The 25,421-nt window shown below is 46.2% G+C and overlaps 1 protein-coding gene across 1 annotated transcript in view; it reads left to right on the forward strand.

Moving 5' to 3' along the window:
• Positions 1-25,421, forward strand: part of pik3c2b (phosphatidylinositol-4-phosphate 3-kinase, catalytic subunit type 2 beta) — a 195,552-nt gene that overhangs the window by 103,900 nt on the left and 66,231 nt on the right. The window contains exons 14-15 of the mRNA XM_038819586.1: positions 1,917-2,028; positions 19,097-19,239. Of these exons, the coding sequence (XP_038675514.1) occupies positions 1,917-2,028; positions 19,097-19,239 (255 nt within the window). The remainder of the gene's footprint in view (positions 1-1,916; positions 2,029-19,096; positions 19,240-25,421) is intronic.

Here is a 25,421-nt window from a genome sequence, read left to right on the forward strand (position 1 = left end):
TGATGCCACAGTGCTAATCACTTGTGCTACTGTGCTGCCCAGAGCTGGATAGATTCTTGGTAACCGGGGGGGGGGGGGGGGGGGGGGGGGGAGGGGGGGAGCTTTTGGGGAATGGGCAGCAATGTGGGGTTGAGGTCGCAGTCAGATCAGCCATGATCTTATTGAATGGCAGAACAAGGTCAAGGGGCTGAGTGAGAGAAGCTGAATGAACAATAAATTTTATTAATTCGCCAAATTTTGACAATGTACCATCAATTTTATGCCTGCTACCTGTGCACACTGTTGTGGACAGAACACAGAATTGGGTAAATTCTTGTGGACAAGTGTTTTGCTACAAAAAGCAACTGAGGCAGAGACTGTGGCAGCTTCTGTGGGAACATATTTTGAGCCAAAAAAATGCAAGGTGATGGAGAGGGAGCAGGACAGTGGGGTCAGCTTTAGGTTGAACTTGAAAATTGGCATAGATATAATTGGCCGAATCACCTCTTTTTAAACAGTACACAATGCATGAAAATGAAATGAAATGAAAATCGCTTATTGTCACGAGTAGGCTTCAATGAAGTTACTGTGAAAAGCCCCTAGTCGCCACATTCCGGCGCCTGTCCGGGGAGGCTGGTAATGGAATCGAACCGTGCTGCTGGCCTGCTTCGTCTGCTTTAAAAGCCAGCGATTTAGCCTGGTGAGCTAAACCAGCCCCTCCATTGCTTCTGCTTTCCTGCAGCCATGTAAGCCTTCTTAACCAGAAGGTTTTGTAATTCAAAAATGTTGGGCTTCTGAAAGACGACGGTGATTGATTTTCATTATTTTGCAATAAATGAGTTTAAGGTATTTGTCCCTTTCAATCTCCACTCCAGCACCGCCCCCCCCCCCCCGCCCCCCCCCCCCCCCCTTCTGAGATGAGGCATTTTGAAAGAAGGAGTGGAGGGGTGGGGTCTTTAGCAACCTTATCAGCTCCTGCTTCACAGATCCAGGGTCCCAGGTTCGATTCCCGGCTTGGGTCACTGTGCGGAATCTGCACGTTCTCCCCGTGTCTGCGTGGGTTTCCTCCGGGCGCTCCGGTTTCCTCCCGCAGTCCAAAGATGTTCAGGGTTAGGAGGATTGGCCATGCTAAATTTCCCCTGGGGTTACTGGGTTACTGGGTTACGGGGATAGGGTGGAGGTGTGGGCTTAAGTGGGGTGCTCTTTCCAAGAGTCAGTGCAGACTTGATGGGCCAAATGGCCTCCTTCTGCACTGTAAATTCTATGAATTCTAGTTTTAGCATGGGAATTTGCGGAGACTACGGATGGGGAGGGTGGAAGGGATACGGGTGTTACACTGGGCAGTGGAAAGAAAAATCTAGATTTAGGCAAGAAAGACTTCTATAACAACTTCAGAACATCCCAAACTGCTTTTCAACCAGTGATTTTTTTAAAATGAAGCATGCTGGTCCCTGTTGTAGCCCAGGAAGTGCAACAACCAATTTGCACACAGCAAACTCCCACAAACAGCAAGGTGGAAATGACAAGATAATATGCTTCAGTCATGGTTGTTAAGGGATCGATATCCGTCAGGGCACCATGAGGAAGTCCCATGTCCTCTTCACATGGTCACCTTGGATCTGTCGCTTTTGCCTGGGAGAGAAAACTGGGCCTCAGATTAAAGTCTCCCACTCCCTCTGTGCTGCAATGAGAGTGTCAACCTAGATTTTGTTCCTGGAATTGGGCATGAGCTTGACGGGAGCAGGAGTGCTAAGCCATGGCTGATGCTTAATGACAACCGCGAGCACATTTTAAAAAATAAAGCACTTTTAATTGGCTGTAAAGTGCAATATTAAGGTTGTCAACAAGCCCATATAAATGCAATACTTTATTTTTATTGTAGAAGCGGACATGGTTTTCATCTTATTAACTGTGGTTTTTCTTGCCTTGGTCCCCAGTGTGCTGTCATGTGGTAGAAAGCTGCTTGGACTATGGCCATCCTGCCAACGAACCATCCTCACCACATTGACTGCCTGCAATTTCATTCAGCCAGACAGCGTCATCTTACAGGTAGGACAAAGCCCACGTGCAAATTGGTCAAGAACTTAGCCGCAGTGCTTGCAAACAATCTGTCTGTTAAGTGTCTCAAAGTTTCTCCTGGTGCAATATTTTACATGTGCTTTTTCAAGTATATACATTTATTGTTCATGTTTCAATATTTGAAATAATTTTAATTCAAAAAGCAAATGAGCACACAGCAACAGAAAGGCAATTCAGACACGTGTGGAATCCAAACACTAGCACAGAGTAGTTGGACCAAGTGGCCTTCTTACTGTGCTGTATATTCTATGTAAAAGAACAATTCACCGTATAATGTACTTGCAGTTTGAAGAAAGGAGGATGTCAATATTTAAAACAACAACAGTCATTTGCATTTATATGGCACCTTTTGCATAGAGGCATAAGGGAAACTGATTCATCGAGCCAAAGTTAAGAGGTATGACTAAAAGCTTGGCAGAGGTGGAGTTCGAGGGAGGTCCTACAGGTGAACTGTGAGGTTCAGAGGTCGGGAAGTTGAGAGAAAATGCAACAGGAGTGTGACCTAGATCACTGAAGGCCTGGCTGCCAGCAGTGGGACAAAATAAGGTGGTCGCTGTGCGAAAGAGCGGAAAGAGTGAGAGAAGAGGACAGAGCAGGGGTGTTGTAGCACTGGAGGAGGCTGCAGCGATGAGGACAGACAAGGCCATATAGGTATCGAAACTTAAGAGGGTGATGGATGAATGTGACTTGGTATGTAATAGGACATGGCAAACAGGTGAACTGGGGTTTACACATGCCAAGCAGGACACTGTTGTTACAAATGAAGATGAAGGGCAGTGGAGAGATGTTTAAAGAAGCAGTCGATGGTATAGAAAATAAGCCTACCTTTGTACATATAAACAATTGTCGAATAGGAAGCCATTTTGGCAGAGGAGAGTAAGGTGTGGAGCAAATGGAAGGTGAAGCCAGTCAAGTTACAGATTTGCACTTTGAATGCTGGTGTGAAAATGGAGGCTGTAACAGAGCACTGGATTAATTGAGTCTTGAAGTAAAGCCTTGGATGAACATTTCAACAACAGATGCATTGGGGTAGGAGTGGAGATGAGCAATGTTAGAGACGATGTTTGTGAAGGAGGTATGAGGTCCGCAACCCTGCAGAATTTGAGATTGTAAGCAATCTGATTCGGGCGCGAACAGCGGCCAGAGAGGAGCTGGAATCATATCATAGAATTTACAGTGTGGAAGGAGGCCATTTGGCCCATCGATTCTGCACCGGCCCTTGTAAAGAGCACCCCACTTAAGCCCATACCTCCACCCTATCCCCGTAACCTAGTAACCCCACTTAACCTTTTTTGTTTGGACACTGAGGGCAATTTATCATGGCCAATCCACCTAACCTACACGTCTTTGGACTGTGGGAGGAAACCGGAGCACCCAGAGGAAACCCACACAGACACGGGGAGAATGTGCAGACTCCGCACAGATGGTGACCCAAGCAGGAATTGAACCTGGGACCCTGGAGCTGTGAAGCAATTGTACTACTGTGCTACCCACACGGAGTTAGTGGTAAGGTCACAGAATTTGTGGCAATCGTTGAAGACAATGGCTTTGGTCATCTTAGCAGTATTTAGCAGTAGGAAGACGTGAATGTCGGAAAAGCAGTCTGACAGCAGCGGCGGTGGAGAGGTTAAGGGAAGAGGTAGAGAAGGAGATCCAAATCTAGTGGCAAGCGAGTGATCCAACAGCAGCATCCTCTCCCATGCCAACTTGTCCAAAGTTGAAGCGTTAATCACTCGAAACCAATTCGGCTGGTCAGGCCATGTTGCTCATATGCCTATCGCCAGAGCTCAGACACAGCATGAATATCCCAGGATGAAAGTGGAAACATTTAGGGATGTCCTCAAATACATCTGAATGGGTCAAACATCTCTGCCAACCCATGGGGATCCTGGCCTGTAAGCAACCAAAATGGATTAGGCCTGTTTGGGAAGGCACTGAACATAGAATCTGACTTTGTCGGGCAAGTGCAGAGATGAAGTCAAGATATCAGAAGGAGTGTACAAACCTCCATTCTGCCCAGCTAAGCAATCTTTCAAGCCCCACCTGTCCCACATGTAGCAGAGTCTGCAGGTCATGCACTGGACTTGTCAGCCATTTCAGAGTCCATCGCACTGGAGTGGAAGCTAGTCACCTTGATCCCAAAGAACTGCCTAAGAAAGAGATGGAAACATAGAGCTGGGTGCAACGTACATGTGGAAGTTTACCCCTTGTCTATGAAAAAGGGCAACAAGAAGCAGACTGGAGATGATGGAGGGAGCAAGCATGCATCCTTGTTGACTTCTCAAGGTGACAATGCAGAAGTGGGAAGAGAAGCCATTGAAGGAATGCTCAAATATCTTGGCGTGGAACCAAGCAAGGTCATGGGCGAGGCATTGAAAGAGGTTTGGGCAATCAGCAGTGCTGGTACCAAGAGGTCGAGGCGGGATAATTATTATGCATATTGTGTGCTCAGAAGGAGTGGAAATTGAAGACTCAACTTTCTGAGCAAAGTTTCTGCCACGGAACCACACAGGCCCTGAACAGTTTCTCCTCTCAGCTGACTGTACTTCCAATTAGGCAGAGCCTCCTGATGCTGGAAGTGAGACTGGTGTGGGATAGAACCTGTCCTCGGTAGGATTGTTTTTAAGTTGAATGCCATAGCTGAGTGAGGAACGATTCATTCTCGCTACATATCATTATATCTCCACTGGGAGAGCATTATTATTTCAATTCTCTGCTGCGTATTCTGATTAAAGTTATAGTGCTGCACATCCACTGTGCTCGTAAAACCTTTACAGCAAAATTCTGGCACCCAAAAAAAGTGCTTTTTATTTATGAGCATAGTTGGAAAATGAACAGTATGTTGCACAGCGAGAGACTGCACGCCGCACAAAGGCTTATGTCCGACACCCGGTTGCAGGCAGAGGATCATTGATGCGTTCTTCCAATGCTCCCGAAAATAGCGAAACATATGGTTGCAAAAAATCCTCTGCTTTTGAAGTGGAACAAAGTATATGATTTGTAATTTGTCACAAAAACGCTGAGGGTTTCTGGTGGAAGCAAGGCCGTAAGAGATTTTCTTGGCTTCTGATTGGAGATATTGAAACCCGTGGCATTTTTCCAAACAACTGTTTTGGATAAGCGTCAGATTCTTGTATGGGGCTGACGTGTTAACCGCATCATGGTTGTCCAAGCTTCTTATTTTAACAAAGGACTGATTGATTTCTTGCCACATTGCACTCGGAAAGTCAAGATCAAGTGTAGTCCTCTGAAAAAGTAGGGTGAGGGGCCAGAGAATTGCAGATGGAATTCAGTCCTCCCTTCATAATCCAGCCTAGCTTCTTTATGACAATTCAGATTTAAGGATGTAAATCATAAGTCTCATATCTCAAAGCGGTTTGGGAAGCAGTGGAGTAGGGTTATTTGGAGCCGGCAATGGAGGCTTAAGATATAGAAGATACAGAATCGGCCATAATGCGCCACTACTGATCAGCATGACCAAGTTTGCACAGACAGTGATCGTTTGAAATGTTGACATGGGAGTTTATCATGGAAAATGTTGACATTAAAGTGTAATAAAGAAAGAGAGGAAGTGATGTTTTGTGGGCCAGAAGTGTGCACCAAAATAATAACTTTAATATTATTTAATAATAAGACAGGTCGCATATCATTTATCTGTAAACCCCAAAACCAATCACAACCAAACATTGCAATTTCTTTTAACCTCATTGATCTTGAGGAACGGTTGAGGACTCTGGGTCTGTACTCGTTGGAGTTTAGAAGGATGAGAGGGGATCGTATTGAAACTTACAGGATACTGCGAGGCCTGGATAGAGTGGACATGGAGAGGATTTTTCCACTTGTTGGAAAAACTAGAACCAGAGGACACCATCTCAGATTAAAGGGACGATCCTCTAAAACAAAGATGAGGAGGAATTTCTTCAGCCAGAGGGTGATGAATCTGTGGAACTCTTTGCCGCAGAAGGCTGTGGAGGCCAATTCACTGAGTGTCTTTAAGACAGAGATAGATAGGTTCTTGATTAATATGGGATCAGGGGTTATGGGGAGAAGGCAGGAGAATGGGGATGAGAAAATATCAGCCATGGTTGAATGGCGGAGCAGACTCGATGGGCCAAGTGGCCTAATTCTGCTTCTATGTCTTATGGTCTTAGCACAGGAAGCCTAGTTATTTGCCTGTATTGCTTACCTTGTGATGTTTGTGGTGAAAATGTCAAAAAGAAACTTGTTGCAAGTACCTTGGGCAGAATTCTCCACCGTAGGGATGCTCCGTTTTGCCGGCAGCCCGGGGGTTACCAGACGGCGTGGGGCTGCCCCACAATGGGAAACCCCATTGACCAGCCAGCGAAACGGAGAATCCCAACGGTGTGCCGCACCAGGCTGGACGGAGAATCCCACCCCTTGTATTTGTTATTCAGTGATACATCCTACTTTTCTAGCCATTTTATTTACTTCAGACTAAAGCTTAAGCTGTCATAATGTAAGCTTATATGCGTCAAATGAAAACCAAAATTATTGACATCCAAAATGCAATCAACTCCAAGGGTTTCGGATAAAGAATTCCCATTCTCTTCTCGCCTAGTGGGGCTCTAAGGCAGATTTTCATCTGTTTCCATAGCTGGTGATTTCTGGAGCAGGTTGCTTGATAGGGCGCCGTTCCACATCAAGCGTGGCTGACCCGGAATCTTTCCCACTCTTACTGCCGGCATTGGCGTGTTGGAAGGATCTGTAGGTTGACACTCCAACCTGTTTAGTCGCAATATGAATACACCTTTCTTGGCCATCAAGTCCTGGGGTGGGACTCATGGATAGCACGGAGAGAGCATTAGCTAACTAATAGAAGAAGGAGAGTTTGGACAAGAGGAGTATTTTCAGGATGGCAGTCTGCAACTAGTGGAGTGCCCCAGGGATCAGTGCCAGGGCTGCAATTCTTCACAATATCTATTAACGACTTGGACGAGGGAAATGAATGCACTATTGCCAAGTTTGCAGATGACACAACAATAGATGGGAAAGCAAGTGGTGAGTATGTCACAAAGAGGGGATATAGTCAGGTTAAGTCAAACTTAGCAGATGGAATATAAAGTAGGAAAATATGAAGTTTTGCACTTTGGTAGGAAGAATAAAGGGGTTGAATATTATTTAAATGGAGAAAGGCTACAGAAAGCTGCAACACAAAAAAATTTGGGGGTCCTAGTCAATAAATCCTAAAAAGCCAGCATGCAAGTTCAGGCCTTTGGGAAGGCAAATGGAGTGTTGGCCTTTATTTTTAAGGGAATGGAGTATAAAAGTCAGGAAGTCCTGCCAAAACTATACAACACACTCGTTAGACCACACCTGGAGTACTGTGAATGGTTTTGGTCCCCTTATCTAAGGAAAGCTATACTGGCATTGGAGGCCGTCCAGAGAAGGTTCACTTGGTTGATCCCGGGTATGGAGGGATTTTCTTATGAGGAGAGCTTGAGTACGTCGGAGCTGTACTCATTGAAGTTTGGAAGAATGAGAGGCAACCTTATTGAGACATGAAATGAAAGTCGCTTATTGTCACGAGTAGGCTTCAGTGAAGTTACTGTGAAAAGCCCCTAGTCGCCACATTCCGGCACCTGTTCGGGGAGGCTGGTACAGGAATTGAACCGTGCTGCTGGCCTGTCTTGGTCTGCTTTGAAAGCCACCGATTTAGCCCAGTGTGCAAAACCAGCCCCTGGGTTCCCTTGGGGCTTGACAGGGTAGATGTTGTTTCCCTTTCATAGAATCATGTAGAATCATAGAATTTACAGTGCAAAAGGAGGCCATTCAGCCCATCGAGTCTGCACCGGCCCTTGGAAAGAGCACCTTACCCAAGCCCACACCTCCACCCTATCCCCGTAACCCAGTATCCCCACCCAACCTTTTTGAGCACTAAGGGCAATTTAGCATGGCCAATCCACCTAACCTGCACGTCTTTCGACTGTGGAAGGAAACTGGAGCACCCACGCGCACACGGGGATAACGTGCAGACTCTGCACAGACAGTGACCCAAGCCGGGAATCGAACCTGGGATTCTGGAGCTGTGAAGCAACTGTGCTAACAACTATGCCACCATGCGGGAGAGTCTAGGAGCAGAGGCCGTAATCTCAGAGTAAGGGGTCACCCATTTAAGACGGAGATGAGGAGGAATTTCTTCTCCCAGGGTAGTGAATCTGTGGAATTCTTTACCACAGAGAGCTGTCGAGGCTGGGTCATTAAGCATGTTCAAGGCTGAGATAGACAGATTTCTAACCAGTAAGGGAATCGAGGATTATAGGGATGAGGCAGGAAAGTGGAGTTGAGAATGATCAAATCAGATCAGCCATGATCCCACTGAATGATGGACCAGATTTGATGGTTCGAATGGCCTTCGTCTGCTCCTATGTCTTAATGATCCTATTGCCTCAGAGCTTCTGACTCAGAGGCAGGAGCACTGCCGACTTGGCCACAGGACCTCCCACATCCTGTGCTCTATCGCTGGACCATGAAAATAGGTAACTGACCTCCCGTCTTTCCTGGCAATGTTTTCGAACTGACTGCAAATGTGTCCACCAGACAAATCTGAGGGAACGTTTTCTTCTCCACAGGAAAAATTTTTGTTCACTGCTTCACTCTGTCTCCTGGGCTCAAATGAGGACCAGAATATTTTAGTTGCATGCATGAACTAAATAACTTCTCTTTGTGTCATAAAACAATTGCAGGTTGAAGCTGTTTCACAGCAGGTCATTTTTTACACCATTAAATTAATTGCAATTTTGATAGAACTGTTGCCTAGTAGCTTTCCGTTCTGGAAATATCATAGAATGTTTACAGCACAGAAGAAGGCCATTTGGCCCATCATGTCTATGCTGGCCCTCTGCATGTGCAATTCACCTAGCACCAATCCACTGCCTTTTCCTTGTAGCCCTGAATATTTTTCCTTTTCAGGTAATGATCCCAACGTCTCTTTGAATGGCATGATTGAACCTGACTCTAGCAGAGTCTCAAGCTGTGCATTCCCGACCCTAACCACTCGCTGCATGAAAAATATATTCCTTGGGTGGCCGTTTCATCTTTTGCCAATTACCTTAAAACCTGCGCCCTCTGGTTCTCGATCCTTCCAAGAATGGGAGCAATTTCTTCCGACCTACTCTGTCCAGAACCACCCCCCCCTTCCTGATTTTGTATACCTTTATCAAATCCCCAAAATGGGGTGTTGTAGAATCTGCTAAAGTAGCACACATTGACCAGGCAGGTAGAAAACAAAGATTATTTATTTACAATATTACACCGACTCGATCTGCACAATATGTGACTCCAGATCCACAGCAATGTGGTTGACTCTTAACTGACCCTGTCAAATGGCCACTTAGCTCAAGGACAACTGGAAATGAGCAACAAATGCTGGCCTTGCCAGCAAAGCCCAAATCCATTGATAGAATGTTTTAAAAATGCATAATTTTTAACAGCGGAAACATTCAGAATAAACTCCTTTCCGTGCTGTTTTAATGTAGCTGTTAACTGGGTTATGCAGATTTCCATCTGCACTTGCTGTTTATCCTCCCACTGTTATGAAACACACAGATAGTGGGCGGGATTCTCCAATAATGGGGTTATGTCCCCATCCCCGTGAAACAACGCGCGTGAATCACCCTGGACTTAGCTGGAGTAAGTCCAGGGTGATTCTCCTACCTGCAGGGGGCTAGCAGGGCCCTGGAGGGCTCCTCGCAGCTCTGACTTCTAATACGGGGCCCTGCACTTCCGGTCGGGGGCCCGCGCATGCACACGGCGGTCTGCGTCTGCCGCCCTGCACGACACGGCCGATCCACACCGCGGACCGGCACTGGCACGGAGGTTCGGAGAATCCCACCCAGTGTCTTTCAGGTCAACAGTATGTCCCAAACAGTTTGACAGACAATGGAGTACTTTGGAAATGAAGTCATTGTTGTATTATAACTTCAACATAGTTTTTCTTTTTAAATTTAGATTACCCAATTATTTTTTCCAATGAAGGGGCAATTTAGTGTGGCCAATCCACCTACTCTGCACATTTTTGGGTTGTGGGGGCGAAACCCACGCAGACACGGGGAGAATATGCAAACTCCACACGGACAGTGACCCAGAGCCGGGATCGAACCTGGGACCTCAGCGCCGTGAGGCGGTTGTGCTAACCACTAGGCCACCGTGCTGCCCTAACTTCAACATAGTTAACTGATCTATTTTTAACTGATGTTGGTTGAGAGAGAAATAAAGGCCAGGATGCCGGGGGAGAAATCCCTGCTCTCCTTGGAGAAGTGCAATGGGATCTTCTGTGCTCGTCTGAGAGGGAAGAATAGTTCATGGGTTAACAGCTCATCTGAATGGACAGTGTGGCACCTCCTCATCACTGCACTGGGACGTACGCTTTGATATCTTTGTTCAAGCCTGAAGTGAGGTTTGAACTCGCAGCCATTGTAAATGTTCGAAGCTTAAAAAGTAGATTGCAGCAGGTTATCTGTTTGGGAAATGAAATGCCAATGTTGCAATCCGCATCAGTTTAACAGGGCGGCACAGTGGTTAGCACTGCTGCCTCACAGCACCAGGGACCCCAGTTCCGTTCCGGCCTTGTCTGTGTGGAGTTTGCACGTCCTCCCCGTGTCTGCTTGGGCTAGTCTGGGTGCTCCGGTTTCCTCCCACAGTCCAAAGATGTGCCGGCTAGGTGGATTTGGCCATGCTAAATTGCCCCTTACTGTCCAGTGATGGGTAGGTTAGGTTACGGGGATAGGGTAGGGTGGACGGGGGAGTGGACCTAGGTAGAGTGTTCTTCCAGAGGGTCAGTGCAGACTTGATGAATCACATGGCCTCCTTCTGCACCGTAGGGTTTCTATAATGATTGTCATATTATCAGGTCAGTGTCAAATTGCTGGTTTGGGGAACTTTGCTGTGCACAAATTGGCTGCCGCAGTGACTAAACTTCAAAAGTACTTCATTGGTTATAAGACTGCTTTCGGGTGTCTTCAGGCCATGAATGATCTATAAATCCAAGTTCTTTCCTGTCTTTATTAAAACTGAATTTAAGGGCTTGAATATGATGGAGTTTAAGTGAAATCAGAGGGCGAGCTGTGTGTGCTGAGCTTCTAATTGTCGGTTTCAAAGCAACGTTTAACTGGGTCCTGGCCAGGCCTCACACTTGATCTTTACTCCAGGGTATATGATGTACCCCAACCTGTGAAGAGGACAAAGAGTAGAAAGCATGAGGGAGGCGGGGGTGGTGGTAGCTAAATCCCTTCGAGCTCTCCATTATTGGAGCGCAAACCAACTTAAGCTTCAAAGAATAACAAAAGCTTTGGTTGGATTTGTTAAGAAAACATTTGAGATCTGAAAGTAGAAGGTTCCCATATGGGTCTGATAAAATGGACTGCTTACAGCGAGCATTCTCTGTTGCTTCTACTGGCTTCCTCTGCCTTGTGTGCTGATGTGGCAGTCAGTGAGGAGGATCAGCTAAGATTCCTTTCTACAGGAGACGGATTTCTTTTAACTCTTTGCTTGCTTTTTAATTCTGAAACATTTAATACGTTTCGGCCTGGGCATTCCGTGCAACCTCAAATTTGCTGATGTGCAATTTTATCTTTTTTAATTAACATTTTCCACCTTTGCAGCCACGAGACGCACTGCGATTAATTGCAGTGCCAATGTACTCCAGTCAAGCATGTGGTTGGGCTTTGCTAACCAAAGTATGGGAATGCTTTTACAATAGTACTGTAGTAGTGCTCAACTAGTGCACTCCTGTCTCGGAGCCCGAAGGTTGTTACTTTACATCCCACTGCACTGCAGCGCACAATGCAAACCTTAACCCAGGCTGGCAACAGTGTTGAGGGATGGCACACAGCTAGCGCAAGAGATCAAATAAAACGGTGGTAGATTTATTTATTTTATTGAAGGAAGCCCACTATTTTTTGGGTGTTGTCTTGTCAGTTCCTGTGATATACCGCCCAATGATTCTGATCACACTGGAGCTGCATTGAGCTCCCTTCGCTTGGAATCATAGAATACCTACAGTGCAGAAGGAAGCCATTTGGCCCATCAAGTCTGCACCCACCCTCTGAAGGAGCACTCCACTCTCCCGCCCTATCCCCGTAACCCCACCCAACGTTTGTATGCGAAGCGGCAATTCAGCACGGCCAATCTCAACTAACCCGCACATCTTTGGACTGTGGGAGGAAACCAGAGCTCCCTGAAGAAACCCACATAGACACTGGGAGAACGTGCAGACTCCACACAGACAGGCACCCGTGGGCGGAATCTGTGAAGCAGCAGTGCTAACAATTGTTCCACCGTACCATTGTTTTAATTCTCCAATCTATCAGAGTGAGCCACGGGATGTAAATGGCTGATTAAACAATCTGAATTTTTTTTATTAATTGAGGATTTTCATCGTTGATCAAGCAGCCCTGCCCCCCACCCCATGGGCGGAATTCTCCGCTCCCACGCCAGGTGGGAGAATCGCAGGAGGTCCGTTCTCGCACCTCCCGCGATTCGCCCACCACCCCCAAAATGGCGTGTCGCGTTTTGCGACACGTCGCTCGGAGAATCGCGGGCCGCCGTGATTCTCCGACCCGGATGGGCCAAGCGGCCTGCCGTTCGCGACTGTTTCACGACGGCGGCAGCCACTCCTGGTCGCTGCCGTCGTGAACACGGCGTGAGATGCCCGTTTGGGGCTTGTGAGGGGCCTAGAGGAGATTGAGCACCATGACCGTGCTCGGGAGGGGACAGGCCCGCGATCGGTACCCACCGATCGTCGGGCCGGCATCACAATGGGACGCACTCTTTCAACTCCGCCGCCCCGCAAGATCAAGCCGCCACGTCCTGCGGGGCGGCGGAGGGGAAGACGCCAACCGCGCATTAGGCGCGTCGGCCGCGTCATTCTCGGCGCGCCGGGCCTTGATGCTAGCGACAAGGCCCCGCGGCCGAGTTTCCCGGCACGGCCGTCCTAGCCCCCCAGCGGGGGGAGAATAGGGGGCCAGGAGAGGCCTCCGACGCCATCGTGAGCCTCTCCGGGTTTCACGACGGCATCGGGCCTTTGGGAGAATTCCGCCCCATATTGTTTTATATAATTCTCACAAGTAGATCAGGCTTCTGAATAGCCAGCACAGATCAGATTCTGATCGAATCGAGGACTGGAGCAGAAGAATCTTGTTGGCCACTCAACCATTGTAGTGCAGTGACGTGAATCGGCGATATTCTCACTGTGCTCCCCTTGTCAAAACCTGGATTCGGGTCCACCCTGCAACATCTAACCCCTGCTTTAGAGGTACACGGAAAACAAGGAGTTCCTGCAGGGGAGGGTGAAAAGTTGCAGTTGACGGGGCTTTGCCCAGTGTGTGCAGTGCATTTTCCTGCACATTTCCTGTAGAATGTGATTCGCTGCTCCACACAAGGTCAATCTCATCTTCCAAATATTGCTGTTTAGTATGTTTGGATATGCGTGCACATTGGGGAAGTAAAGAAAAGTACTATTGTGCTCGAACATGCCTCAGCCATCAAAATCACAGAAACTTCATCCAAAATAATTCATTCAGTATGCTGTGATTTTATTTATTCATTGTTGTTGTTCGGGTACAGAGCCCAGTGTGTTCATCTTTGACTCCCTCAGGTTGGTCAGCCAGATTGTGCAGAGTCCCACAGACCGTGTAACTTACCCAGAAAACTGTACGCAGACATGTGCATGGGCAGTGAGCATGGGCCGGCTGCTTGACATTTGGCGGATAACCCAGCTGAGCTTTCACCCTCCATCGATAGACACGCATATTTCAGCAGCCATAAGCTGGTAATCGGGAAGCTGATGCATGATCCTGGCCAAGTACAGAGACCTCCACCGGTTGTGTGCTGTTCTTGCTAACTGAACACAGAGAAGAACACGCAAGCATACACATCAGGAGCAGGAGGAGGCCATTTAGCCCCTCGGGTCTGTCCTGCCATTCACTCTGATATTGGCCGATCTGATTGTGGCCTCAATTCCACATTCCTGCCTAGCCCACAATAACGTTTGACTCCCTTGCCTTAAAAATATTCAATCACCCTGTGATAAAGCAATTCTGTACATAATGTTATGCACGACCTTCGACCACTAGGTGGCAGTCTAAACCCACCACGTGACCTTGTGGCTGGGGAGTTGGGAGTAGGTCGCGTTGGAGGACAGTCCTGTATTGCAGTAGCTCTGATGTCAGTCGTTTATTATTTTATTTATCCTAGTTATCTTTATCACGCAGTTGTTTCATAATAAATTATTTAAACTAGACGTTTTGCAGTTCATCGTTCACTTCGGCCAGTCGACAGAACATGACAGACCCTGCCGCCACTACTCTGGTGAAGAGAGATCCACAGACTCTTAACCTCTGAGAGAGAAGAAAATCTCCTAATGTCTGTCCTAAGTGGGAGACCCCTTATTTTTAAACTGTGTCCCCCCAGAACTACTCTCTCCCGCAAGGGGACACGTCCTTCCAGCATCTCTTTAATGTTCCTAATTTTAATTGTACCACCATTGGTGGCTATGCCCTGGTCCTTAGGTTTGGAATCTCTGGGTGGAATTCTCCAATAATGGGGCTATGTCCCCACGAGAAAACGGGCGCGAATCACTCCGGAGTTACTTCTAGAAAGTCCGGGGTGATTCTCTGTTTTTAAGGGGGTTAGCAGGGGCCCAGAGTGCTCCGCGCAGCTCCTGCTGCCGATAGAGGGCCCTGCACTTCATCCGCGGGTCCGCGCATGTGCACGGCGCTGGCCCCACGCAACATGGCAGACCCACACAGCGGGCCGGCGCCGAAGAAGCAGCCCCCCCCCCCCAGATTGCGTGCGCCCGCCGATCGGTGGCCCCCGATCACAGGCCTAGCCATGTGGAGGCCCCCCCCCTCCCCCGGTGACGGATCCTGCCGCCCCCCCCCCCCCCCCCCCCATAAGGACGGCCACCTCAGCCGGCACTCTGAGCTCCCGCCGGGTGGAACCATGTTAGAACCACGCTAGCGGGAATTCGGCCGGTCGTCCGCGGAGAATTGCCACGGGGGCCTCTTTCAATGGCCTCCGTCCGGTGTCGCGTCGACTGCGCGCGCGGGACTGGCGGCGATTCTCCGGTCGCCGGAGAGTCGCGCGAAGGCATCGCGGGTCCGGCGCCCCATTCTCCGCCCCAGCGCCAAGCGTGATTTCGGCATGGAGGCTCGGAGAATCCCGGCCTCTCCCTATATGTGTCAACCTCTCTGCCCCTTTACCTCTTATTTCTCCTTTAAGGTACTCCATTTACCCTAACATCTCTTTATGCGGCTTGGTGTCACATTTTGCTTTATAAGGCTCAGATGGGAGTACCTTGGACCTTTTCTTATGATAAAGTTGCTGTATAAATACAAGTTGTTAGTAAAATTAATATTGCCACCTTGTAACTTGCAGACCCTTGAAATTCCATAGATTAGGCTTGCTATAACATTCCTTTTTGACTATCTAAACTTGGATATCCCAAAGCAATCAGATCAGTATTGCTTTCATTTTTGGGGGAAGGCATGTTATTGTTGTGTTTGGCCGTCTATACCTTGCAAAGGAATCCACCAAACACCTTGACTTGTCCAAACCAGGATCTTCATTGAATCACACGTGGTATGATAGCGACCTGCTTCAGAGCAAGTTACCATGGGGTTTCGTTGCACTTCTCTGGAACTACACCTATCACCACTGTTCACCTATATGTCTTACTACCATCTCCTACAACCATCTGGCGATGGCCAGATGTGTCTCCACTTATATCGGAGTCCCTGGTCACATGATCACAGTCTTGAGACTGCATGCTGTGTCTGCACACCAGTAGGTTGAAGGTTGCACAACATCCACCTATGACATTGCCTTATAGGCATATCACCACAGTTATCAAGTTTGATTATCTCAAGATCCACTAGTGTTTAAAATTAAATTTTTTATAAAACTTACAAACAAAGTTATAAAATCAATGGAACATACTGATGAAAACTGTTGCAATTAAAAATTCCAGGCATTCCCTCAATTAACAAAATAGAGGTCAGTGTTCTAGTTTTTAAGCTGCTGAAGGAAATATGGGAATTTGTAAGAGGGATTTTGTCAAAAATGAACAATAGGCATGAGGGACTGTCAGAAAATCACCAGGCTTTGGAAATCATCAGGCCTGTTAGCCTGAGGAAAATGCAGCTATTGATAGACAAAGAAAGAGCTTGAGAATACTTTTGAGCGATACCATTAGTGATTCCAAATTGTCGTGTATTTATGATGCTATGCGCATCAGAAATGTATTGAGCTCAGCTTAAGATAATTAGCGTTCATATAAGTATAGGATCTTGCATGCAGAAAAATAAGCCTTTTTAAAATTGGGATGTGGGCAACGCTGGCTAGGCCAGCATTTATTGTCTATCCCAGATTGCCCATGCCAAGGTGGTGGTGAGGTAGCTTCTTGAAGCACTGCAGTCCATGTGGTGTACGTACACCCACAGTGCTGTTAGGGAGACATTCCAGGAGTTTAATCCAGTGACAGTGAAGGAACGGCGATATGTTTCCAAGTCAGAATAGTGAGTGATTTGGAGAGCAACTTTGAGTTTGTGGTGTTCCCATGTGTCTGCTGCCCTTGTCATTTGAGATGGTAACGGTCCTGGGTTTGTAAGTTGCTTTCTAAGGAGGTTTGTTGAGGCACTGCATCTTGTAGATGGTACACACTGCCACTGTGTGTCAATGGTGGAGAGAGTAAATGTTTGCGGTAGGGTGCCAATCAAGCAAGCTGCTTTGTCCTGGATGGTGTTGAGCTTCTTGAGTGTTGTTGGAACTGCACTCATCCAGGCAAGTGGAGTATTCCATCACACTCCTGACTTGTGCCTTGTAGATGGTGGGCAGACTTTGGGGAGTTAGGAGGTGAATTACACGCCACAGGATTCCTAACCTCTGATCTGCTCTTGTAGCCACATTTATATGGCTAGCCCAATTCAGTTTCTGCTCATTGGTAACCACTGGGATCTTGATATTGGGAGATTCATTGATGGTAATTCCATTGACTTCCAAGAGGCAGTGGTTAGATTCTCTCTTGTTGGTGATGGTCCTTGCCCAGTGCTTGTGGACACAAATGTCACTTGCCATTTGTCAACCCAAGCCTTGATATTGTCAGTCTTGCTGCATTTGGACATAGACTTTTTCAGTAGCTGGGAATGGTGGTGATCATTGTACAAACATCAGCAAACATCCCCACTTCCTTGGACACTACCCTGAGGAACTCCTGCAGTGATGTCCTGGAACTCAGACGATTGTCCTCCAACAACCAGCATCTTCCTTTGTGCCAGGTATGACTCCAACTCACTGACTCCCAGTTTAGCTAGGGCTCCTTAATGCTACCTTGATGTCAAGGGCAGTCAATTTATGTGGCCACTCTCACCTCACCATTGGAGTTCAGCTCTTTTGTCCATGTTTGAACCAAGGCTGTAATGAGGTCAGGAGCTGAGTGGCCCTGGTGGAACCCAAACCAAGTGTCATTGTTAAGCAAATGCCGCTTGATACCACTGTTGATGACCCCTTCCATCACTTTACTGATGATCAAGAGTAGACTGATGGGGTGGTAATTGGCTGGGTTGGATTTGTCCTGTTTCTTGTGTATAGGACCTACCTGGACAATTTTCCCCATCACTGGGTAGATGCCAGTGTTGGAGCTGTACAGCTTGGCTAGGGGCGCGGCAAGTTCTGGAGCCTTCAATATTATTGCCAGAATATTGTCAGGGCCTTATAGCCTTTGCAGTGCCTTCAGCCATTTCTTGATGTCATGTGGAGTGAATTGAATTGGCTGGATCGTTTGGCACGTTGTACCTGTGGAAGAGATATACAATCAGTCCCACTCCCCTGCACTTCCCCTGCAATTTTCTCCTTTCAAGTACATATCCAATTCCCTTTACAAAGTTACTATCTGCTTCATCACTCTTTCAAACTATGCTTCTCAGATCTTAACCAGTCGCTGCATGATGAATTGTTCCCTCGAATCCCATCTGGTTTTTTAGCTCATTATCTTAAATCTGTGCCCTCTAGTTACCAACCTGCTTGGCAGTGTAGATAGAGAAATCCGATCACAATCTTTGACAATCTTGAACATGTTAATATTTAGAAAGCATTTGATAAGATGCCTCAAAGCAAGGAGGATTCATTGAATTTTCTGTTGAAACCTTGGAATAATAAATAAACTTGCATTTACAAAGCACCGTATCGCCTCCTGAAGGCACCTCGAAGCACACTTCACAGCCAATAAATGACTCTGAGTGCTGTCGTTCTTGTTGTGTAGGCAAACACAGCAGTCAGTTTGGTGATGAGAGGGATAATCAAAGCTTTGCTTTGCTGCCAGCTGTATGTCAGGTCATGTGGGGTCACTATCCACCTCCCATGAGAATACTGAGCAGATGTTTATATATTTTTTCTTTTTAAAAATTTAGAGTAGCCAATTCATTTTTTACAATTAAGGTGCAATTTAGCGTGTCCAATCCACCTAGCCTGCACATCTTTGGGTTGTGGGGACGAACCCCACGCAGACACGGGGAGAATGTGCAAACTCCACACGACAGTGATCAGAGCCGGGATCGAACCTGGGACCTGGGCGCCGTGAGGCAGCAGGGCTAACCCATTACGCCACCATGCTGCCCAGCAGATGTTTATATTAAGGCACCATTAGTATCAGGCATGTTGGATGGGAACAGCAGCTTCCAGACCATAAACCTGCTTACTTTGTTTTGGGATGGGGGCAGGTATTTGACTCTGAATTGATCCAAAGCCAGTGAAATTATATCCCTGCTTCACCACTTTTTTAATAAGGGTAAAACGTATTTTGTATATTTGCTCAGCAAAGTATGGGACACTGCTTTTCAAGTGACCTTTAATCAGAAGTGACCTTTCACCTGGGCTCTGATGACAGATGATTGAACCAAATTAACTATCTCTCCCCACAGATGCTGCCTGGGTTTTAACAGCACTTTTTTCTTTAAATTTCAGATTTCCAACGTCCGTACTATTTTGCTTTTCTTGACTCTACTTTTCATCCTTTTACCTCCAGATTGACTTTCCTACTTCTGCGTTTGAAGTCAAGTTCATAACCCCTCCCCCAGCAGAATTCAGTCCCAAATATGACTTCAGTAGCCTAGATGATGTATCGAGGAAGCGTCTGAAGGAAGTGATGCAGAAGAAGTCCCTCTTCTGGTAAGAGCTTTGTTATGATAATGCTGATGACTGTTGATATTCCGTGCGGAAATGCAAGAGCAGCTGTTGGATGCTGGCCTTTCCATAGCCCTGCTTGGAAGCTCTTAGGAGTATATGAACCAACACACATCAAATGATGGGATGTTCGGAGATATACATCCCCTGGTCTCCAAATATTTCCAGTAATACTCCTGTATCACATCCGCTCTGCTCCAGTCATTGGTATGCTGTTGTTCACGTCCGGTCTATTTTAAGAATGATTTATTCTGGCTAAAATCGGGTTCTATTTTTCTCTTGGGGTTGTCCGAAACTGACTCGTGGTAGATGCACCAACACATTTTTTTTAAAAATCAGACTCCCTCGCTAGAAATTAAAACCTAAACTGTCAGGATCGCTCGACAAGTCAGGCAACATCTGAAGAGGTGAAACAAAATTTTGGGCTGATTTATCTTTCACCAGACCCGGAAATGTCAAGAGATTGAACAAGAGTTTTTAAACAAGTTCAGGGATGGGGTGGGGAGGGTTGGGAAAGAAAGATTAATGGGGAAGGTCTGTGGTGAAGTGGAGGGCAAGAGTGATTAAATGGCAAAAGGGATCATAGTGCAAGGCAAAAAGAGCAGGTAAAGAGACAAAAAATGGAGAATATAAATGAAAAGGAATGTCACCATTAAAACCGTCAATGTAGTTCCAATGAGAGGCAAGTGAAGTATTACATCTTGGAAGTAACAAGTAAAGAAAGCCATCTTGCAATTATATAATACCTTTCAAGTCTTCAGAACATCCCAAAGTGGCTTCACCATCAATAAATTATTATTTTTTTTCAGTGAAGTCACTGCAGTTTTGCCACCACAGAGTAACCAAATGAGATAAATGACCAAGTAATCTGTATTGGTTGTCATGATTCAGGGTTCAGCATTGCCTAGAACACTGGAAGAACTCTATTGCTTTTCTTCAAATAGACCCATGAGATATTTTATGTTTCCTGTGATACCTCTCACATGCCAACGACAACCATTCCATCTATTCCCCCGCTAAGGTTTTTAAAAAGAAAACAGTCACAGCTGTGAGTAAGCAGGGAAGAGGCAGGAAAATGACCTCTTTCCTCAGGCTATTTTATTTTGTTGTTTCCATCATTTCCTTGCAACAGGAAGGCACCCCGTAAACGCGCAGAGCAGGTCTTATATTGTCTGTGTGTTTGTCATGGACATCAGGAAAACCCTTCTTTGACAACGTCTTGTGTGCGCAGTGTCTTGCGTTGAATCAGTTGCTTTCACTTTTATCAGCCAAGTGTGCATTGTATTTCAACGAGTGACTCCTACACAATAGAGAGCACTGGCCACTGACCAGGAGTCGAAATCCTGGCTGATTTGCTTTGTTCCCTTTGTGACTTCTAATCTTAGTAGCTTCTGCTGCCGAAACTGTTTAGAAGAGTAGGCCATTCAGCCCCTTGAGTCTGTTCTGCTATTTCAGTTAGATTATGGCTGGTATGTATCTCCACTTCATCCACACTGGCTCTGGTTATGTTTCCCTCAACACCCTTTCCAAACAGATATCTGTCATTCCCAGTTTGGGCTTTGTCAAATAAATCCTAGTCCCAACAACTTTTAGGGGGAGAGTTCCAAATTCCCAGTACCCTTTTGTGTGGAAAAAGTTCTTCCTGGCATCACCATTGAACAATCTAGCTCTCATTTTAAAGTTAATGTCTTTAAATTATTTATTCTTTATTCCCTCGGGAGAAGAAGTAGCTTTTCTCTCTCTTGCATGTCAACCCTTCTAATCATCATAAACATCTCAATTAGACCAACAATAATCTTTGATATTCTGGGAGAAACAAGCCTAAACTATGCAACCTGTTCTTCCCATACAACCCTTTCATCCCTAGTATCATTCTGGCCCTGAATTAGATCAGTCAACTCTTGAGAGTATAGTCTGGAGGGGTCATTGATGCATTTACCCTCACGTTTTTATGGGTGAGATTGACTAACCATGTTTAATAACCAGAATCTCAAGCTGACGAAAGTGCTATAGTAGAGCAATCCAATTTCAAGCTTCACCCACCTACCTTTTTTAAATTGAGGGGCAATTTAGCGTGGCCAATCCACCTACATTGCACATCTTTAGGTTGTGGGGACGAAACCCATGCAGACATGGGGAGAATGTGCAAACTCCACACGGACAGTGACCCAGGGCTGGAACTGCTAACCACTGTGCCACCATGCTCCCCCTTCACCCACCTTCCTCTCCCACGGCCTTCCCTCCATCCACTCACTGTATCTGTTCCATGTAAAGCGACTTCGTATTTACCCCATCCTTAAACGTGACAAGTGGGGAAAATGACATAATTAATCAGCTTTCTGAAATATGATTAGAAATTAGTTTCTATTACAATACATTCCTCCCTTCAGTTCCAAACATCTGGATGTCATTTCTAATTATCTAAATATACATAACCTACATCATCCAGCTTGATGCAAATTGCAAGCTATTTTATACATGAGTCACCATAATCAGAGGGCTACGTTAATCATAGTTACCGTAGTTATAAATCCACAACCCATAGATATATTATCCACCATATTCAAAACAGTGCTTGTGGTTTTTCTCGTCTGACTAGCAGTTAATCAATTGAATTCCTGTTTGCACAAAGCTGTAATAGTTGCTAAGTATAAATATCCTAAATGGGCCAGGCTTATCATGTAAATATTTCATCAGGTTTCTTTGTTTGATGATGGAGGACTCCTTAATCATTCGCTAGGTCTTCCATGACGTTCTCAGTCTGTTGTTGACATAGCTGCTGTGCAATCTGATGTGGTGCAGGTATTGAGTGTGATGTGTTGGGGTGAAGGTGATGAGTGTTGTGCAGAAGGGGCTGGTTTAGCACAGTGGGCTAAGACAGCTGGCTTGTAATGTAGAACAAGACCAGCAGCGCGGTTAAATTCCCGATCCAGCCTCCCCGAATGTGACGAGTAGGGGCTTTTCACAGTAACTTCATTGAAGCCTACTTGTGATTATTATTGTTATTATTATTATTAATTGCAGCTTGGTTTGGTGCCAACCCTGAGTGTGGTGTGCCTCAGCTGTGGAATACTCTGTCTGAGCCTCTTCACCCCTCGCGCATCCTTTAAGATGCTCGTTAAACCTACCTTTTAGACCAAGCTTTTGATCACCTGTCCTAATATCTCCTTGGGTGGCTCGGTGTTAGTTTCTGTTTGCTAATGCTCTTGTAAAGTACTTTGCGATGGTTTACTGCTTTTTCGTAGAGCTAGTTGATCTAATTGGAAAGCATGTGTGATGTGGTTAATCGGTGTGTTGTGTTTATGTGCAAATTGAGGCAGGAACGATTTGAAGGGATTTTATAGGGTAAATAAGGAGAAATTGCAGTGTCAGCGGGGGTTAGTGACCAGATGGCACAGGTTTAAGATAATGGATGAAAGAATCAGAATGTTTGTTGAAAGCAGCTTCAATAATAACTTTCAAAAGGGAGCTGGATATAAACTTGGAAAAGGTGAAAAAATAACTGTTTGGAAATAGATGAAGGGGATTAGGACTAACTGAGTTGTTCCCTCAGAGCTAGTACAAATGGAATGGGCCAAATGGCCATCTCCTGAGCTGTATGATTCCATATCCTGCATCAGTTTAAAGATATCTCTGAGGGGAAAGTGAGAGCTGAAACGGCCTTTAACATGTGGAACTGATGAGCAGGGAGAGATTAGTTCATCCATAAAGCGAACCTGCATGTGATCATCAGGCGTGTGCGAATAACTCAACACTCCCTGTCATACTCCCCACCCACAGCCATGTAATATCCTGGAAGAAGAAAGATATATGAGAAAAAGCCCTGGTTGAGGAAGGGGAAAATACTCTAGAAAATTCCTCTTAGCCCCCTCTCCCTCTGAAGATCAAAACCAGCTCACAAGATCACATGGACCAAGTATTGTCTCTAAAGACATTTGCCTTCTATATGATGCAATGAGGGCAGTAGCGTTGTGGCAATATACTGGGCTAATAATCCAGCAGTCTAGGCTAATGAAATGAAATGAAAATCGCTTATTGTCACAAGTAGGCTTCAAATGAAGTTACTGTGAAAAGCCCCTAGTCGCCACATTCCGGCGCCTGTTCGGGGAGGCTGTTACGGGAATCGAACCGTGCTGCTGGCTTGCTTGGTCTGCTTTCAAAGCCAGCGATTTAGCCCTGTGCTAAACAGCCCCTGGAGGGATGCGTTCAAGTTCCACCACAGCAGATAGGGAAATTTAACTTCAATAGGTAAATAAATCTGGAATAAAATACTGGTCTCTATGATCATGAAATTAATGGATTGTTGAAAAAACCCCAGCTGGTTCATTAAATGTCCTTTCAAGACAGGAAATCTGCCATCCTTACCTGGTGTAATAACCTGCACAGGACTCATCCAGCTGGGGACGATTGTTCCCTGTGTTCAATTGGACTGAGATAACCCAGCACTAGCATAAAAGGCCGGCAGCTGTAGAACCAGCTAAAAAGGAATGAGGACCCGGTGTAAGGTAACCGGGCCCTATGCATGTATGATGCTGTTGCTGAAATAAAGGACTTTTAAGAAGCTCGTTGGACTCCCCATGCTTTATCGCGCCTGGTTTGGTGTTTGTGTGACTCCAGACCCACAGTAATATGGTTGACTCTTTGCTCCCGTCTGGAAGGCCTAGCAAGCCACGCAGTTGCTCAAACCGCTATGGAAATCACTATGGGCGTACCTACATGGAATGCCGTAGATGAAGAAAGTGACTCACCACCACCTCATCAAGGGCAATTGGGATGGGTAATAAATGGTAGCCTTGCCTGCAACACCCTCATCCCAAGCACAAATATTTAAAAATAATCTTTGGCCTGGTCAAGAACTGGTTGAGTTCCCTCTTGAAGGAATGACATGATCCAGCCTGAAGAATCATACAAATGATTGTTTTTAAAAGTGCTTTGTATCTTTTCCCAATTGTTCCGAGAAATTATCATGTGATGGTTTAATATTTCCTTTCCTTAAAGTGACTTTCCCCTCTGTTTCCCCATTTCCCCTACCCCAGGTTTGTGTCCAGTTCCTTGTGTAGTACAGACGCTTACTGTTCCTGCATCGGCCTTGTTTGTCTGTGTGTCATCCAAACTTTGGATGGAAGCAGCAAATGCAGGAGGCGCACAGTGGGTCAGTCAACATCTGACATTGGCGTAATTCCGGATGAGACACTTCGTCAGATGTTCTTTCCTTCTTTCGGCTCAACCAATTTTTTATCAGGCAAATCGTGGAATTATCCAAATGCTCAACCGAAGGATAGGGAGATTCCTCATCTTAAAGGTTACTATCCAGCATCTGTGCACTTGCCAGTAAAGCTCAGTGATACTGTTCATGTCTATCATAGAGCAGCAATCAGAATTTCTCGTGTGGAGCATAAAGGGCTGGCACAGATTAGTTGGGCCAAGTGGCCTGTTTCCAGGTTGCAACGTCTGTGTATTTCTGTTTACTAATGCTGTTTGCCAGGTCATATAGCTAGGTCATATAGCTCGGTGTTGAAGCTAGGTCATGTTATTGAGCTGTGGGTGGGATGGGAGTGTCTTCAGCCCTACACTGAGTGTCTTTAGGACATAGATAGATAGGTTCTTGATTAATAAGGGGATCAGGGGTTATGGGGAGAAGGCAGGAGAATGGGGATGAGAAAAATATCAGCCATGATTGAATGGCGGAGCAGACTCGATGGGCCGAGTGTCTTATGGTCTACACATTTAACATCCTGTGCAAATGGTCACGCTGGCTTACTGATACAAGTTGTCTTCAGATTGTGTTTAAGTGCCACCCAGTATTTCTGAGAATCACGCAATCTGGAGAGAATGGCTAACTATCTGTGTGAACTGGATACGTTGGAGAAGGCTTCTGTAATTATTAACACCGGGTAGCCATCTACAAACCTTAGATGGCAGCTGCCCCACAGTTTTGCACCAAGTCCTTTTTCATTTTGCAGAGACCAAATGGCTAAGGGAAGTCACTGAAGCAGGGGATGGGATCGGCTGTCTGTGCGCTCGCCCTGGGGGCTGTAACTGGATCAGGCTGCAATGTGCCAGGGCAACAGTGTAATCCGATAGCTGCTGACAAACAGAGCTCGGGGACAACAATGAAGGACCAGACACGTGAGCCTTCGAGCTATCCAGCTCACCGCTCAGCAGCT

Source organism: Scyliorhinus canicula, chromosome 15 (genome assembly GCF_902713615.1).
Source record: "Scyliorhinus canicula chromosome 15, sScyCan1.1, whole genome shotgun sequence".
Classification (NCBI taxonomy): domain Eukaryota; kingdom Metazoa; phylum Chordata; class Chondrichthyes; order Carcharhiniformes; family Scyliorhinidae; genus Scyliorhinus; species Scyliorhinus canicula.